Raw genomic sequence first — 17,334 nt, 5'->3', positions numbered from 1 at the left:
TGTTGGAAACAGCATAGATGTTCTCAGTCTAATAATACCCAGGCCTTGAAGCAGTTCTAACTCAAATCCATAAATTATACTTCACTTACCTCTTTTTTTTTCTCTTTTCAAGTCTTTCCCACTCTTATTCCCTATGGAACATGAAGTCTGTTAATTTACAGAGTATTGTAGAACTTTTTGCAATTGAAAGGGCCTTGAGGGAATCACAATTCATATGTTAGCTGCCCAAATTAGACCACTGAGGCATGAAATTTGTTTCATGATGCTGTGATCAGTATTTACTCTTTCGGGAAAGGTAAGACAGAAAGCTGTTTACCTACTGCATAGTGTAGAAAAACATTTTTCCTCATTCCACTAGACACCCATACTCTGTGGTTCATGAGCTATGATCACAAGCTTGTCAGGTAATCTGACAGCAAATTGTGGGTATTTTTCAGTGATACCTCTTCAGGTTAAATTCAAATGAAAGGACTCAAGAATACCACATGGTACCACACAGGTTTGTTTTTGTTATGTAATGAGTGTCTGGTTAATAAGGTCATTGGTTAGATTGTATGTTTATGAGTTCACATCTCCACTAGCTCATATTCTAAATGTAAACATACCTTAAAAATAAATCCGAATCTCTGCAATTAACAGATGTGTCTAATCTTATTAATTTTTTTTTTCACATCTGTGAACAGCACAGGCTGTTGCCTTGTGCCAGACTCTTTCTCTCCTATTGAATGGTTGAGCAAAAATGTCATTCCTGTGCTCCTTCTTGTGCTCCCACTGTTGGAAAGAAATGAACAGGTGGAACACTGAACCATTAATGGTCAAATGAAAGCATCTGAGACAGTCTTCTGAAAAGCCTGTTTGTGTCCTGTAAATTGGCATAGGAAACACAAATACGATTTACAGGAGAGAGAGAATAGAATTCCTTTTTGGAAGTAACCTGCTTCTGGTGCAGTGTATTGGCTGCAAAGAATTGGCTTGGTTTTCCTTAGCTTCTGAGTCCTGTCTCCATCTCTTCATCTTCCCATCCTCATCTGCTGCTTCTCATTATTTGCAGTAAGTTTGCTTAGTTGCCTCTGTGCACTGCTTGTTCTTAGAGTGATCTACAGTATGATTTACAGAAAATTGCTGTCAAATCATACCCAGATATAATGAAATTCCATTTTAATATCAAACACAATCTTTTGATATTGCAGTTGCATTTTTCAGACATGTGCATTGACTCAATGTGAGTAGCCTTTCTTCAGAGAGGTTCCTCAAAGAGTGGAAAGCTGTAGCTGATGAAAAAGAGAGGTCATCACTTCACTGCAGTAATTTATTTTTCCTGGATTTGTTCTAAAACATGGTTGAAATGTAAATAAATAGTTACTTTAAAATGTAGTTCTCAAACACATAATTTTTATTGCAGAAATAGAGAACTACAAGTAGAAATTTGTTAAAGGCGAGCAGATAACGACAGGATCTCAGGATATGTCTGACAGCTGTAGTAAGCAGCATCATCAAATTCACCAGTTGCAAGAGACTAATGGCTATTTTTTGATAAAAGTGGAGAGGGTGAAATCTTTCATACCTTGGTTTATGCATGCAGGATGTGTACTACTTCATTTGCAGCCAAGAAACTAAAAACAGTATCACATTAATGGCCAATCTCTCTCATACCTTATGTAAACAGTTAATTTCCTGGATTTGGGTTTTCTTTTTGTCTTTCCTGAAAGCTGTCTTTCACCTTATTCAGTGTATTTTTTTTTTTTTTTTTTGTATCCTCAGTAATCTTTTGCTGAAGGTGTGAAGACTATGAAAGATTTTATTCATCTATGTACAAAACTACCTGTATGCATTATTTATTACGTTTTCAAAGGAAGAGATATAGTCCTGTGTCAGAGGGAGTTCTGGAAAGCAAATTGTTTTCCTCAGGAATACACACATACCCAAATGAGAGATATCAAAAACATCCTTGTAAGAATGTAGAACCAATGAAATGACTCTTGGCAGATGATGAAAATCAAATAGATTTATAGGATATACAGAATTGTGTGTGTGTGTATGTGCTTGTTTATGTAAATTGCATACAATAACCCAGAAGGTGAACAAAGTTCTGGACTTCATAAGAATTTTCTGTTGTGCTTTAAACTCTCAGAGACTTTCCCAAAATTACCATTTTCATTGCCAAGTTTTGAAGCACTTGAGGAAAAAATGTTTCAGCCAATTTTGAGTACTAAGATAATGAAGCAGTAATTTAACTATTAAATCATACATATGTGTAACAACTTGTCACAAAAAGGTGACACTATTAATGTAAACTATACAAAGACATAGGCCTAAAGATGTTCTTTTGAACTTTAAAGTATTTTGGGTGTGATGAGTAGGTGCATTTGTGTACTACAGGAGTGCACAAGACCATTTTTCCTACTGCTCATCAATAGCTCAGTCTTCTAAAACTTCCAAAACAAACTTCCAAAACAAGGTCAAACCACCTTGTGCACTGCAAATTTTCTTGAGTCCATTGCCTTGAAAAGAGCTTTAATAACATCAGTCAGCTAAAGATTTTGCCAAGATTGCATGCATCCTGAAGCATGCAATTGCATAGGTGATGTGGGTTTTTTTTTTTGTGGATAACGTAAGATGGTTTTACTGTTAGAAGAAAAATTAATGTCTGATAGGAAGGGACCCTATATATTATTGCATAGGTGAAAGGTTTTGGGTTTTTCTAAATTCTAGTGATTATTTGATATTATTTCCAGGTTTTGGAAAGTTAATTTCTTTGTGTCCCCCTTGCCACTCATGTATATATATTTAGTACTTTTTTTTGCGGTATATATTCTGTATTTTCTATTAGTTGTGATTAATCAGTGTTAGTTGTTTTTCAGTAATTGCAGAGTTTGTGGCAGAAAAATACCTATGAAGAACACACTGTAGGAGGCTTATAATGTGTATTGTGTTTGTGTTGCCTTCCATCTTTAGTGGTGCTGGTCATACATGAGGTTGCAAGGAGTGATAACGGGTGGTGTCCTCCAAAGGCCTTTGTCCATCACCTATCTGGCAGAGGTGCAGTCTGTTCTGCCAGGAGTGCCTGTGACACTGAAATATGCATTTGGTATCTGACTAGTATAGCCAATTGTTCCTGCTTATGAAGACAATGTGGGGCCTGAAAACTTTTAATAGAGGCATTAAAGTTTGAAAAAGCCTTTTTTTATCACAAAAATATTTCTCCTCATCTATTGTCTCTTTGGTAATCTCAGTGTCCAAAAGAGATTTGAGAGAAAAAGTAAATCTGAAACATTCATGAACTGTAGTAGTTTTGCTTTTAGAACTATACTGTAAACTCTGTTAAATCCACCTAGACCTTCATTATGGACAACAGTGCAAAACCTTAAGAGACATGGGGAAAGCTTGGTAGAGTTTGTGTGCAAGTACCTTGAACAATTAGTAGATTTTGACCTTCCACATTTGCTGAAGCTGCATGTTATATCTATAGTGTCAGAAGTACCATGCAAGAGGGCTGTTACTATTTTTGTATTACAGGGATGATACAAAACTTGAACTCTGGACAAAATACTTGTGGTAACAGCTAATAATGCTTCTTGTTTCTTCTTCCTTTTCTCCCTGTTTTTGACATGTCTCAGGTATTCAGAAGCTACTAAATATTAATGAACTGACTACATACATTGATTTGCAGAAAATTTGCATATCTGCAGACAATTGTGGACATAAGTCAGAGGGGATACACATAAACCTTTCCCTTCCTCCATTCCCACAAATCTATTCTGATTTGATGAAGTGACTCATAAGAAAAGTTGTTCTGGGATTACCTTTATCAGTCAAACCTTTTTTGAAATTCTTGTCTGATTTTAAAAGTGAAGCAACCCAAAATTTCACTTTTCAAGAAACTCATTGTGATGTGTTAGTCTTCCAGTTATTCTGGAGTGTTAAAAAATATAATGGTGATTAGCAGACCTCAGATAAACAGTTGACCTGTGCCACAGAGGGCTGGTTAAATTTCCTTTCAATAGTGCAGGTTGTTGGCCTGTTTCTGGATCCTGAAGACTGCCTTGATATGAAACAGTGTTTAGCAGCAGTAGAATCACTTAAGGGCACATAAGAACTAGGGAACTCATGAAATAAATTCTGAGCTATGCTGGACTTTTTGGAGGAAGAAACAATGACCTTTACCATGAATACTGTAGGTAAAGTACACATACTTCTGGGAGGAAGGTATCTTGCTCAAATTGGAGTTGGGGAAAGGTGTTTTTGTTTTTGTTTTGTTTTGTTTTATTTTGTTTTTGTTTTTTTTTAAGAAAAATAAAGACTGTTGAAGCAAGGCCATTTTGAGGCAAGGCGAACCAAAGTAAAGTTTAAATTAAATTCAAAGAGAACATAATGGGAAGGAAGGAGACTACTGGGGAAAGTGACTGTTGGGAGTGAGAGCTGTTAAACTGTGACTTGGTTACCATGGTGGTCTCAGTAATTAAGACTGAAACACCTCCAGCCAAACCCCTCTGTATCAGCTTCCCTGTTACATAAACCAACTTGTGCCTTCCTTACTACTGATTCTTACTGCCATGGTTGTCTTTATTTACATAATGCACTGTCAGTATTGAGGGGTTTATTACAGCTTCCTTTTCTGCCTCTCTTCTCACCATTCATTCCTCCCATTTGGAAGAATCTATCCAGGAGGCAGAAGCTGAGCCCTTAATGATTCATCATCCTCAAATCTATGTGTGTTTTTCTCTTGGCTGCTTCTTACTTACCTGCTTTGTAGGACTCAGTATCACTTTGGCTATTCTCCTTGCTTTAAACTTTGGAGTAGACTTCAGGCTGGCCCCAGAATTTCCATGTTGGAGTTTCTTCTTCCCATGCTGCCTTTCTTCTTAAGATTAACACATTTGCAGGGAAGGGAATGTGGGGCACGAGTGCACTGTTTTTTAAATCTCCTGTTACGTAGTTGCATAGAAAAGGCAGACAAAAACCTGCATTACTATGCTTTGTATGGTGTGTACCGATGAAAATTAAACTAGTTAACTCTACTTCCTCATTTTTTCCTCATCTCTTTGCTCCTTTCTAGCCCCTCCATAAGCCTGGTATCTGCAGAATGCCAAGCCCCAGTGTATTTAAATTCCTATATATGTTTTCTTCAGTTTTTAGCAAGGATTTTCATCTTAGCTCTTGGAATTTTAAACACAAATAGAAGGATGATGAGAAGTGCTAAGTGTTGCATACTTCAAAGAATTAGAATGCAGTATTAGAGTAAGTGTCTTTATAAGTAGGACTGTGAGTTCAACAAAATGCTTAGTAGATGTATGGATCATTGCCATAATTTTTATCCAAATGTTAGATAGATATTTCCTGGTACTTTTTCTCCAGATGTTCCTGAGGCTGTAGTTTCCAACTCATTTAATATTCTATTGTGTGCTATTAAAAATGAATGGAGAGAAGATTTGGAATTTTACATATTTTCTGAGCACTGGCAAATTGTTAGAGGATATAAACTCTTCTTAGCTGCTCTGGAATTTAAAGTAAAAATAAAAGTAGATTGAACAGGGTTCTAATTTTGGGGTTGATTTTTCTTACTTTTAAAATATCTACGTAATGATAATAGATTTTCTCCTGTCAGAATGATACAAAATAATTTCAGTATATGAGTAGAGAGTAACTGCTTTGGTTAAATTTCACGGAGTTTAATGGCTCCAGAAAATTTATTGCTTTTGTTTACTTTCTGCGTTTGTAACTGTGTCTTCAAATAGTCAGTGCTTAATATTTGATAATGTGACTACTCAATGTGTAACTTAAATAATATTTTACAGTACTACCTTGACAGCTCCAGTCAGTATTTAGATTTAGTCATAATAATCAGGGATTTCCAGAGAGCTATGTGATTTGAAGACAAGGCTCAGTTATCAAACATTAAAACATTGAAAGGAGAAACCTTTCTTGAAAGGTAAAATAATAATAGTTTGCTTGAATGCCCATTAGTTACACCTGCAGAATGCAATTCTATCTCATAGCAGAATAATTCCAAATGGGACAATAATAATCTTTTTCCTCATGGCCTTATTACTTGAATGGAATATACTTGTTAACTTACAGAGGTGGAAGAAATACAGGATAATCACAGGATGTGTGATGGCTCTAATCTAGACTGACAAACAGTTGTCTTGGTTATGAACACGAATCTAGAAATTCAGAGGTAGCCATCTTAGGTAGTGGAATTATATGAACTCTGCAAAGCAATTTTCCTGAGGTATTAATTACTATCTGATTTAGATTTTATACATATTTTAAACAAAAATTGCTTCTGGCCATGCTGGTTTTATTTGAGATCCCACTGGTATAACTCTATTCACAATTTAATAAATATGCGTATTTGGAAGTGGGATAATGCACTTTCTTCTGTTAAATGTATGAAAAGCTGCCTAATCTACCTGTATGGACAGAGGGTGACTGATGTTTCCTTTTAACTCTCTTCTCATAAAATTGTTGTTACATGCCTTGGGAGCGATTATTGCTGGTAGTGCTGGATGTAACATTCCATAAGTTCAATGTCTTTGAATTGCTGCTGCATTTTTGTTAAAAGTATTTCTAAAAGGTTTAATATATAGATTGTTGCTGCTAAATTGCTGTTCATTTAAAAGACTTAGAGTTAGTTCATTGCCTAGAAGAGCCAGTAAGTGCAATTTAAATAACTATCAGCCTGTTTCTTTTCATTCTAACTTGCCCAAAATGGAAAAATAATGTGCATTTTAAAGCGCTTTAAGCTGTCTGTATATGCATTTAATATGTTGGTACTTGGAATATGGGTTTTTCAAGATGTGTATATACTGAAGTTAAATTAAGCTTATTTTTTAATATCCTTATATATTAAATAACTTGTTGTTTAATAGAAAATTTATTCTTACAAGTGACATACCAGTTACATATTTTCATTAGTTGGCTTAAGTACTATTTTTATGTATGTATTTGGTATTTTTTAAAAGCTTTCTCTAAGCATTTGAAAATGCACAGGTTCCTCAGCAGCCAATGGCATCTGTTATTTTCATTTTTGAATCTCAGTATTTATTCTGTGGCCATAGTTCTCGTGTTCTAAGGAGGTGAGATAGCTCTGCCCTGGGGACGTGGCCTTTGTAGTCCAAGCAGGTCTAACATTAAATGATTATGGCAGCTTCCTCTTTCCAAAGAATGAAGTATCCTGTTCACACAGTTCTCCAAGTCCCAGGGGCAGGAAAAGCTAACAGCCCTAATCAGTAGTAAAGCCTCAGACTTTTGTGTGGCAAATCAGGGTTAAGAAAAGAAAGTTAAAAGAACCATATTTATTTTTGAATTGTATTAAAAAAAAAAAAAAAAAAAAAAAAAAAAAAAAAAAAAAAAAAAAAAAAAACCAACCAAACAACAACAACAAAAAAACTCCACCCAGAAAACAGGAGGATACTACAAATTTGCTCCAACAACCTGTTCCAGTAGGTCTTAATACCAGTACCATAGTGTTGTATTGTAAATAATGAATTTTATCCTCCTTTCTCAAATGGGATTAGTAAATTACAGACTTGTCTTTTTATTTTTCAATAAAATATCATATATTTGGGAAGACACAGGCTCTCGTGTAAAAAGTGAGAGTTTGTAAGACCTACGAAGGTAAATTTCAGAATCTCAAAAACCCTGAGATTAAACTTTTAATGACTATAGCTAGTAAAACCGTATATCATAAACTAACTCTTTATTTGTGGGAGTTCAGATTGTTGCATTAGTGATTGATGAAAACATACTTTCCTGAATGCTACTAAAAATAGTTCTTCATAAACAAATTGTAGCAGGATTTGCTAGTATGTTTAATAAACAAATTTTCATTTGATATGTTATTTTTAGCTATTCTAAATGAAATAGGTGTTGGCAGTCAGCACTGAGAGCTTGTAATTTATCATACAGTGAGCTGAAATGGGCCTGTTACAAACTGGAAAAAACTACCATACCTGGGTAACTTACTCAAGTCATTGCAGTAAGTCAAGAACAAAACCTGATTCACAAATAAAGAGAGCAAAGCTGGATGTGTGGATACTGTTATAACAGAAATGAATGTGTTTTCGTATATCAGATTGTAAATAGCATCTTTGCAGATTAAAAATAGTCTTCTGCCATTTGTCCACTGCTGAAATAAGAGTTTGGGAGAAGCTGTATATGTGGGATTATTTTTTTTAATTTTTTCTGTGCAGCCTTGGTAACTGTCTTCTGCAGTGCCTATAGATTGAACTTTTCTTATACTTGAATTCATTACATTCATTACTGTTCCTTTATGCTTAGGCTTAAATCAATTAGGCAGCTCTCCTACTCATTTGCTGTGATCCCAGAAGGGAGGGAAAACTTTCTCTCTTGGGCTGTATTTTTTCTTGTGGAACATAAAGCAATTATGTTTCTTAGTCTTTGTCTGTTCCAGACACTATATTTTCCCTGAAAATATTTCTCCCCAAAGAGACTAAAGAAAAAAAATTGGGCTTTTTTCTTCTCCTTTGAGTTCTAGTATAAAATGTCATGCTAGTGATTTTGTGGGACTATTTGAGTTCTAACATATAATTAGACACTCTACACTTTGCCTCCATGAGTTTATAACGTTCAAGAGAAGTCAGTCAAGATAATCTTTATTGATAATAATCTCCCGTATATTTTACAGCTTTGTTATAGTAATAATAATAATAATGGCTTTTTATTCCAGTGCTCTTTCATGAATTTTGAAGCCACTAGTAATAACCTTTTCTCACCTGTATTTTTGTAGAGGGCAAACATGCTCAAATCCTCTGTGGAGCCAAGCTGAGTTACATTTAAGATTCCTCTAGCTTTTTCATTTGAGCAAAATGATGTGCACCTTCTGAAGTCTGATATGGCTTCTCTTTTTTCAGTTAAAATTACTGGTATGTGAATGGATGGCATGTGTCACAAAGCTATGTAAGTCAATTATTTGATCAAACTGAGATTTCCTGTTGTAGAACAGCAGTTAAAACGTTCAAAATCTGGTGAGATTAGTATATTTGAGAACTAGCAGAAGGTGAAAAAGATTATAGGACTCAAGTGAAATAGTAATTTGTTGTAACTGCTACAGTGCATTGATTAGGTCCAATTTCCATTTTAAATATGCATGGAAAAGATGGGACATAATGTCCTGTGGGGCTGGGTATTGCAGTGGTTGCCTTCAAGAACTGCTGGCAGTTTCTATGAACACCCAGACTGTGAAGTTCAGGATTTCTACCACTTGGAGGTCTGAGGGGACAGTGTGGTAGGAGAGTTCTCTGTGTAGGGCCAGCAGGGACTGCATATGCATCATATCTTATCACGATTGCCCCCTCTTCATGAACTGCAGATTAAGACAGAAATTACAGTGGCATTACCTAGTCCTTTCCCTTCATCCCTTTCTCCATGGGAACAGCAAGAAATTGTTATTTTAAAATATTTACACAGTTCTTCAGTTGTATGGTAACTCATAAGAGTCCTGGTAAATTGTGGACGCAGGTTTCTCATGCGGAAGGGAGGGTGTACTGTGCAGGCAGAGGAGAGCAGAGGAGTTTGTTCACACTCTGAACTAGCTGAGCTAGTTTAGATGTTAGAATTAATCAGTGTGTGGCAGTATGTTTTTCTCTAGGGAATAACTTACCCTATTTCTGGGCAGGATAAAGTAACCTGCATAAGGCTTCCTGATGTTGCAGCTAGAAAAATGGGAATAGTAATATGGGCGGGTATAATGTAACCATGAGATTTGGGTGTGTCTAGGATCCTTCAAGAGTCGGAAAGCTGCAGTAACTTACTTTAAAAACTGGCTTGTGTTTGATCAGCAGTTCTAATTATCAGGATTAATTAAGTTATTGTATTAGGTAAGAAATAATGTGACTTCATTAATTCTCCAGAATCCTAATTAACCCACTTCTTATATCCTGTTACCTGCAGCCTTTCTTGCTAGAAAGATTACAGTGGCAAAACTAGTAAATAATAGTAGTTTTGAAATAGTAGTTTGAAATATTTCTTTCCAAGTTTGTTTTGGTAACTGTCATGTCATGTCACATACTCTATCAGCAGCTCAAACTTTGAGGAATTTTAAGGAGCTGTCAATTATCTGAAGTAATTCCCAAGTAATAATTTACAGCTGAGTAATTTTTAAGGCATGATAGCACATTCTTTTTTGGACATGTTAAACTTTTTTTCTCTTTCACATAAGCTTTACATCACACATGTTTTCTTTTGAAGAGGAAATGACTCTACATTGCTGTGCATTAGAATCAGTATTTATTATTAATCATGTTGCTTCTTTGGTATAACAGCATGATTAACTTTGACTTGGTTTTGTAGTCTACGAATGAGTTTAATTTTGTGTGACTTCTTAAAAACTCTTTTGTTACAACGTGTATTTCAAGGATACTTCCAATTTAGTGGCAAATAAGATAATAGTAAAATGAAATCAGTGTTTTATACATGTCTTAAATTCTGCTGGACAAACTACAAACTCCAGGGCAGAAAAGCAGACATCACCAGATATGTTGTTAGTTTATAGAAGCTTCATAGTTCAGGACCCTTGTCCTGCTTGAAGCTCAAGTCAGAGAAACTTGCTAAACATACCTGGTGTCATTACATAGCATCAGTGTGTGTGCCTTCCTGGAGAAGAGTGATTTTTGTGAAGTGTTGCGGTTTTCCAGTTTCTCTTCATGCTTCAATAATGGTTGCAGCCTTCAGTTTGTTGGAATACATATCATTGTATGAAAAGTGCATCTTTCTTGTTTGCTTGTTTGGACCAATGTTGTCAGTAGCTACTGGTGGTCAGTTTGATTTTTTTTTTTCCATCCAGCGTTCATAATTCAATCATTATACATTTTCTGTGGTTTGTTGAGTGTTCCTAGTGCACATACCCTATTTCATGGTCAGGTGGATCATGAGTTCTGATGAGGGTTTGAGAGCCAAGTCTCTCTGCCATTATCTTTGTGTCAAAGGATGTGGCAAGTTGTCATCTCTGCCTTCTTCTCTTTTCCATTTTTCACTCCTTGTGCTCCTCAGCTGTTGCAGGGCTCATTTTCTTGTTCTATATAATGTGTTGACAGCAAGACGGTGTGCTGAAATAGAAACTGCCCAGTTTCTAGTGTCATGCTGAGGAAGTGAGAGGGGAGACAGCTTCAGGTCATTCACCTGATAAATCTGTGCCTGGTCTCTTCTACCAGAGTTGCTAATAACCCCTTGGGTGGGTGCTGCTGTGAGAACCATCCACTGATGTCTCCCTGCAAAATACATATGCCAAGCAGCAGATGCAGGGAGGGAAGAGAAAGCGCAGCCTAACTATGCTGGGCTTCCTGTTGTTTTAAAAGAAATAAATTTAAGTATTTGTGTAAAACAAACTAAGCAAGTAAATGTTACATTGCTCTCAAATCTTTCTATTGGTTAATCTCTAAAGAGTTGAAAGCAGCTGTTGCAGTTAAATGCTTGCCCACTCCTGATGAATGGTTTAACTCGCATGGGAAGGCAGAAAAGTCTCACTGTCACACCTGTAAAAGTAACTTACAGACTTCTGCTTTTATCTTGTCTGTCCTCCTGGGGAACTTGAGAGAAGTAAAATGGGTTATCAGTATTTTTTTCTAATACGAATAATAATATTCTTTGTTTTATTTCCTTTGCCTAGGGTGTTTATGTACGGGATGCACCTTTGAAGGACATTAAAGTGTTCAATGCCCGGCGATTTGTAGCTCTTTTCAGTGTGGTGAATGCCACGAAGCGGGACGCTGGCAACTATCGCTGCATGATCCGGACAGAGGGAGGAGTTGGAGTGTCCAACTATGCAGAGCTGATAGTCAAAGGTACTTCACCATACAAATCAGTATTCGCACGCTCCATGTAGGGAATCAGGCCTTGTAGTTGCTAATGCAGTGGGAATGTCACCCATAGCCTGTTAAACTTGACAAGAGGTTCAGTAAATAGATTTTGCTTATATAAATCTTAAGAGTCTATCCAGCTGTAACAAGGGAGTGATAGAAGAAACCAGGGCTAATTAACTAGGTACTTGCTGATTGATATTTTATATATTTCCCCAAAACACACTGTTTAGGCCTATACATCTTAACAAGCTTTATGAACATAAAGAACATAATAATGGCTACTTGCCTCCATTGTGAAGACTGTATTCTAAAAAATATGCTTACTACAAAATGTGCAAGATTTATGTTTAAAGTGAACACATACAATACACATATTTCAGTATATGGAGGGGTGTTTTTAAAAACTTTGGCAAACACTTAAATGTAAGTAGAATGAGGAATAATCTGTCACCAGTAGAAGAAGATGCAAGAAAGCCATAATGAAGAATAAACCATTTTCCAAAAGCAAGAATGGGGTTTTAGTGAATGTGTTGTAGAGAAAATTAAGAGAAACAGGACAAGGGAAGGATGTTGGAAATAACCAGGGTATGAAGATAACAAGACACAATATGTTGTAGCATGAAAACATAGAAGACCTATTTGAATGAACAGATGAAAAAAGAAACAAACAGAGGGGTGAGATGAGAATATAATTATAAGGCATTGTGGGAAAAATGAGGTTATTTTGGTCCAAGCATGAAAAGAAAATAAAGAAAATGGCCAAAAATAGATATATATGAAAGTCAGCAAAGAAAGGAAGCGTGGACTATAACCCCAGTGCACATGATTAAGCATCTTTCAGACCTAAAACCAGTGAAAACAAAGAGGAATGAACACTGCCTGAAGGAGGCAGAAGGAGGAGTTACTGCATCAGTGATGAGCAATACAGCAAACCAAATGAGTAAATTTCTTCTCAATCTCTTTGATTCAGAGTGTTGTAATTTATTAGTGCTCCTTTTGAGGTGCAATAGATGAAATTATGAAGCGTATCATTAAAGCATTTGTGCTTACCCAGATTCTTTCAGAAAATTTGCACTGGGCACGGTGAGCAAGTGGATAGCCTTAGGGTGTAATCCCATTAACTACTTGTAGAGTGGCTAAGTAATTATTGTAATCCCTATTGCCTGTGTTGGAGCTTTTATGAGACCACCTGCAGGTCAGTCCTTCTGACCTAAAAAGACTCATTTTAAACATTGTGCTGTAAAATGTTGGATGACTGTACTGAACAGCAGCATTAGGGGCTAATTAATAAATACTCTTTCTCATTGATGACATATAATTAAGAAACTGTATTTCCTAATTTTTAGCACGTTTTCTGCAATATCAGTAGCAGACTTCAAAGATAACGGGTTGATTTCAGTGCAGCTATATCTTTTCTTAGTCCATTCCCATCCATAAATCATGAAGAATGTACATATGCCCACACTACATGTAATGTTTAGGATACTTGGGAATTGCTGATGGCTTAATAATGGTATGTGTAAAAACAGTGGTGTAATTATTCTCCCCTCTTTGTTACAAGCAATAGATTTAATTCTCTTCTCATTTACGCTGGTGTAACTAAACTGACTTACAAGGAACTTCCTTGGAATTACATTGCTAGAATGACAAGAGAGTCAAACGGAGCATTTGTAAGTTAAAGAGAATCAGTTCTTCACATTTATCATGCTCTGTTTAATTCTGGTTACTGAACCTGTAACTCAAGTTGCAAAAAGTTCTGCACTGGAATAGGGCTTTTTTCAAAATATATTTGCTTTTAAGTACAGATGCTTGCACAGTAGAGTGGGTTAGAACTTGGTACAGCACTCATTCTACTTCGCTGTAAACAAAGTTTCACTAAATAGGAACTTACTCTAAGTGGATTCCAGTTATGTGTTTAGAGATCTTTAAGCTTTGTAGTGCTGCTGTGGCATGATGATGTGTGGCACTGGAGACCAGGTACCAGAACTCTTGAAAAGAGCAGAAGGGCTGCTAGTTTCAGGTGCTGCAAATCAAACCTGCAATCACAAAGGAATGAAATCTTGAAAATGAAAGACATGTAAGAAACTTCCAGGTGTTCTTAATTTTCTTCTTTTTTGTTGTCTTCTTTTTTTACCTGAGTGAGCATGTTATAGCAAGGTTTCAGCAATATGGAGCAGGGGGAAATTGCAATTAAAGAGCTGTCAGTTCTGTTATTAAATAATTGTAAACAAGAATATTGTCTAGGTAATGAGAAAAAGCTTGTCAGTGAACAATTAGTCTGGCCTTAAAAGGGGGGGAAAAGAAAGATTTTTTTTTTTAAAAAACTTGTTTGCGGTAGCTTATATGCCTTTTAGAGGATGGTGAAATAAAGTATTGATTGTTCTATTTAAATAAATCCTGAAGGGGAGGTTTTCAATTTGCCTGAGTGTTTGTTCTGATAAGAAAAGCTGAAAAGACAAGTGCCATGTCATTGTATGTGTTCAAACTGCACAGTATTCTCATCTAAGTTTGTCAGAGAATTGGATTGAAATGTCACTTATCTAATGGGAGACATGAAATCGGCCTTGTCAGATAACCCACTTATTGTAAAAAACATCAGCTCGTATCTAATAGATGACATAAAAGTAATCAAACATTGAGCAAAAGGAAAATAGTCAGGTGGAATTGATTAAATGTATTTGGTGAAGTAAATTAGAGTTCTGCATACAATCCCTAGGCTGAAGTTTTCTAATAGTGGGCAGATCCAACACAGATTAGATTTAGGAGAACAGAATGAGCCTGTCTAGCAGACATCAGATTATTACAGAGTTCAGACTGCTTATTGAGTTCAAACAAGGTAAACCTAGGTGTCAAATTGGTTAAAAGGAGTTTGGTTAGGTTTTTAAGCAAGGGCACGGAAAGGTAGCCATCTGTAATGCTGGCAGCTTAAATGTCTGCATTTTCCAAATGGAAAATTTAACACTGGGAACAGAACCAAACCTCTTCAGGACCTCTAGAGCAAAGAATTTATTCTGGAGGGCAAAGACATTTTGACAAGAAGAAATATCCATAAGAAAATATCAACAATTACTTATCTGTGGTATCAATTGTTCTCATGCATTAAATATACACAGATACTTGGCATCTGTTTTTGCTCTCTGCAGCTAACCTTTCATGCTGGATCCGTCACTGTCTGTACCCCTTTATTTACCAACAGTGCTGGTGTTAGGACTTACTTTTATTGTTGCCTAACAATTCCTATAATGAAGTCCAGTTTCATATGCTCATTTTTTGGCAAACTGACTGGAGACTTAAGTTTTTCAGTGTGGGTGTGTGTCTCAGCCTGAAGGTGTTGAGAAAACATCCAACTAGAAGAGCTGATACAGTTCATCCATCTTAGCAAACTTGCCATAGGAAAGTGCTGAAGGCTCTGGTCTTTGAAGCAGTAATATTTTTTCAGGAGGGTACTAGTTATGTCAAGAGTGATGTTTTCCTCTTCCTGTGAAAATCTATTCTCAAATATAGCTAGTTAACTTAACTACTAAATAAAACCCAACTAGACCTGAGACTGCTGTGAGTTCATCTTTAAAATTCCCCCAAAATTTTAGATACAGTGTATGGAATTTAATTGCAAGCAGGGGTCTTAGCTCTTCTGGGGCAGGCTGGATCCAGGCACAGGGGTCAAGACCTATGAGCTTACCATTTGTGAGCTTTTGGTATGCAGGCCTCCATCTTGCTTTTACTTTGAGAGTAAAATTAATTGTACTTTGATGGATTAATGATGTGGATTGTGAGGAGTGGGAGAACAAGACACTGCATACCCAGATAAGGTCGTTTGTGCTGGGACTGAAAGGAAAGGCTAATTGAGAGGTGTTTTGAAATGAGAGGGAACACGGGTGAAAATTTGGACTATACAAGTACTAAAAGCTGGGGAGAAAGACATGGGGCTGCTGATCAGCTAAACCTGAGCCAGCATGTGTCTGGGTGACCAAGAAGGCCAGTGGCTCCCTGGCCTGTGTGGCCAGCAGGACCAGGGCAGTGATTGTCCCCCCTGTGCTTGACACTAGTGAGGCCACATCTTGAGTACTGTTTCCTGTCACTAAAGGAAAGACACTGGGGTGCTCACTCTCTGGAGTGAGTCCAGAGAAGGGCAAGGAGCTGGTGAAGAGTCTGAAGAGTGGGTCAGGAGCAGCTGAGTGTGCTGAGAGTGTTCAGTCTGGAAAAAAAGGAGATATAAAAAAACCCTCATTACTCTCTACAGTAGCCTGATAGGGGATTGTAGCCGCCAGGTGGGGGTCAGCCTCTTCTCCCAAACTACAAGGGACAGGACAAGAGCTCATAGCCTCCAGCTTTGGCAGGGTGATTTGGGTTTGGGACATCAGGAAGAATGGTTAAGCATAGGAATGGGCTGCCCAGGGAAGTGGTGAGGTTCCCATCCCTGAAAATATTCAGTTAGTGCCATGGTTTAGTTGGCATCTTGGTCAAAGGTTGAATTTGATTATATTGGAGGTATTTTCCAGCATGACTCTATGATTTTGTGGCAAAGAAGGTAAGGTAAACATATACACATTCATGCTTTTGCAAAAAGTGAGGAAGTAGTTTTTGTCATTTTTCAAGATAGTGCTTCTAAGCCACAGAGAAGAAATGTCTATTTTTGTCTTCTTTAACTCACTTAAGTCTTAGAGATTTACATTATCTCCAGTGGCATCTCAATGTGATGCCTTTGCCCTCCCAATTTAAATTTTAAAAGAACTGCAAAGTAAAAGATGTTAAGATGTTCTAGAAAATGTTTGGAAAATCTGTATAATTTAAGTACAAAGCAGTTTAAAGGAAGAAGTTGCAGTTTCAAGTGTGTTTTCAATTAATAAAAAGTGCACAAGAATAAATAGTTTACATTCATGTATGGCTGCATTTGTTTTTTATCCTTTGTGTAAGGATAAAGTGTGTTTGTATCCTCTGCAGAAGGGCTGCTCTTTATGATAAAATCTTTTTCTCATATTTAATATAAATGATCCATTTATGTAGGGTGACCTGAGAGCACCTGCTTAGAGCTTTCTGTCACCTGCAGACCTCTGGCTGTGTAAAGTAGCCACTATTTCCTTTCCCTGAGGGATTGCGCTCATTGTCCTTTGTCAGAGAATTCAAGAGGAGGTCACATATCTGTTCAAAGTCTAAAAGGCATAAAATTTGAAATATGGATCCACTTACTTTCTTTTTTTTCAGTTAATATTCTGTTTTAAAAACTTATATTTAAAAGGGCTTTGCAGTACTGAATAACTTTGTTTACTAGCTTCAGGAGGAGATCTGCAAGGAAGAACTCTTTAAGTAAAGTCATTGTACTAAATACCCACTGCTACAAACTTGTTTCTACTGTCAGTTGAAAATCCTTCCTTGGACATACAGAGCCCTGAAATATCAAGTCTGTCGTACTGTGTCATAAAGGTATTAATTTGCATGTTATATAATTGAGACTACCTCAGTGGCTGCCAGTAGAACTGCTTTTAGTGAAGGACAGTAGTGCTGCAGTGTGGTA

General features: G+C 36.7%; 1 protein-coding gene across 9 annotated transcripts in view; it reads left to right on the top strand.

Moving 5' to 3' along the window:
- Nucleotides 1-17,334, top strand: part of PTPRM (protein tyrosine phosphatase receptor type M) — a 437,540-nt gene that overhangs the window by 154,030 nt on the left and 266,176 nt on the right. For all 9 annotated transcript variants that reach the window (XM_083866169.1, XM_083866171.1, XM_083866170.1 and 6 more), the window contains exon 6: nucleotides 11,630-11,804. In XM_083866169.1, coding sequence (XP_083722295.1) covers nucleotides 11,630-11,804 — 175 coding nt within the window. The remainder of the gene's footprint in view (nucleotides 1-11,629; nucleotides 11,805-17,334) is intronic.

The sequence above is a fragment of the Zosterops lateralis genome, assembly GCF_965231275.1.
Source record: "Zosterops lateralis genome assembly, chromosome: 1".
NCBI lineage: Eukaryota > Metazoa > Chordata > Aves > Passeriformes > Zosteropidae > Zosterops > Zosterops lateralis.
This window is presented reverse-complemented; position numbering and strand designations above follow the sequence as displayed.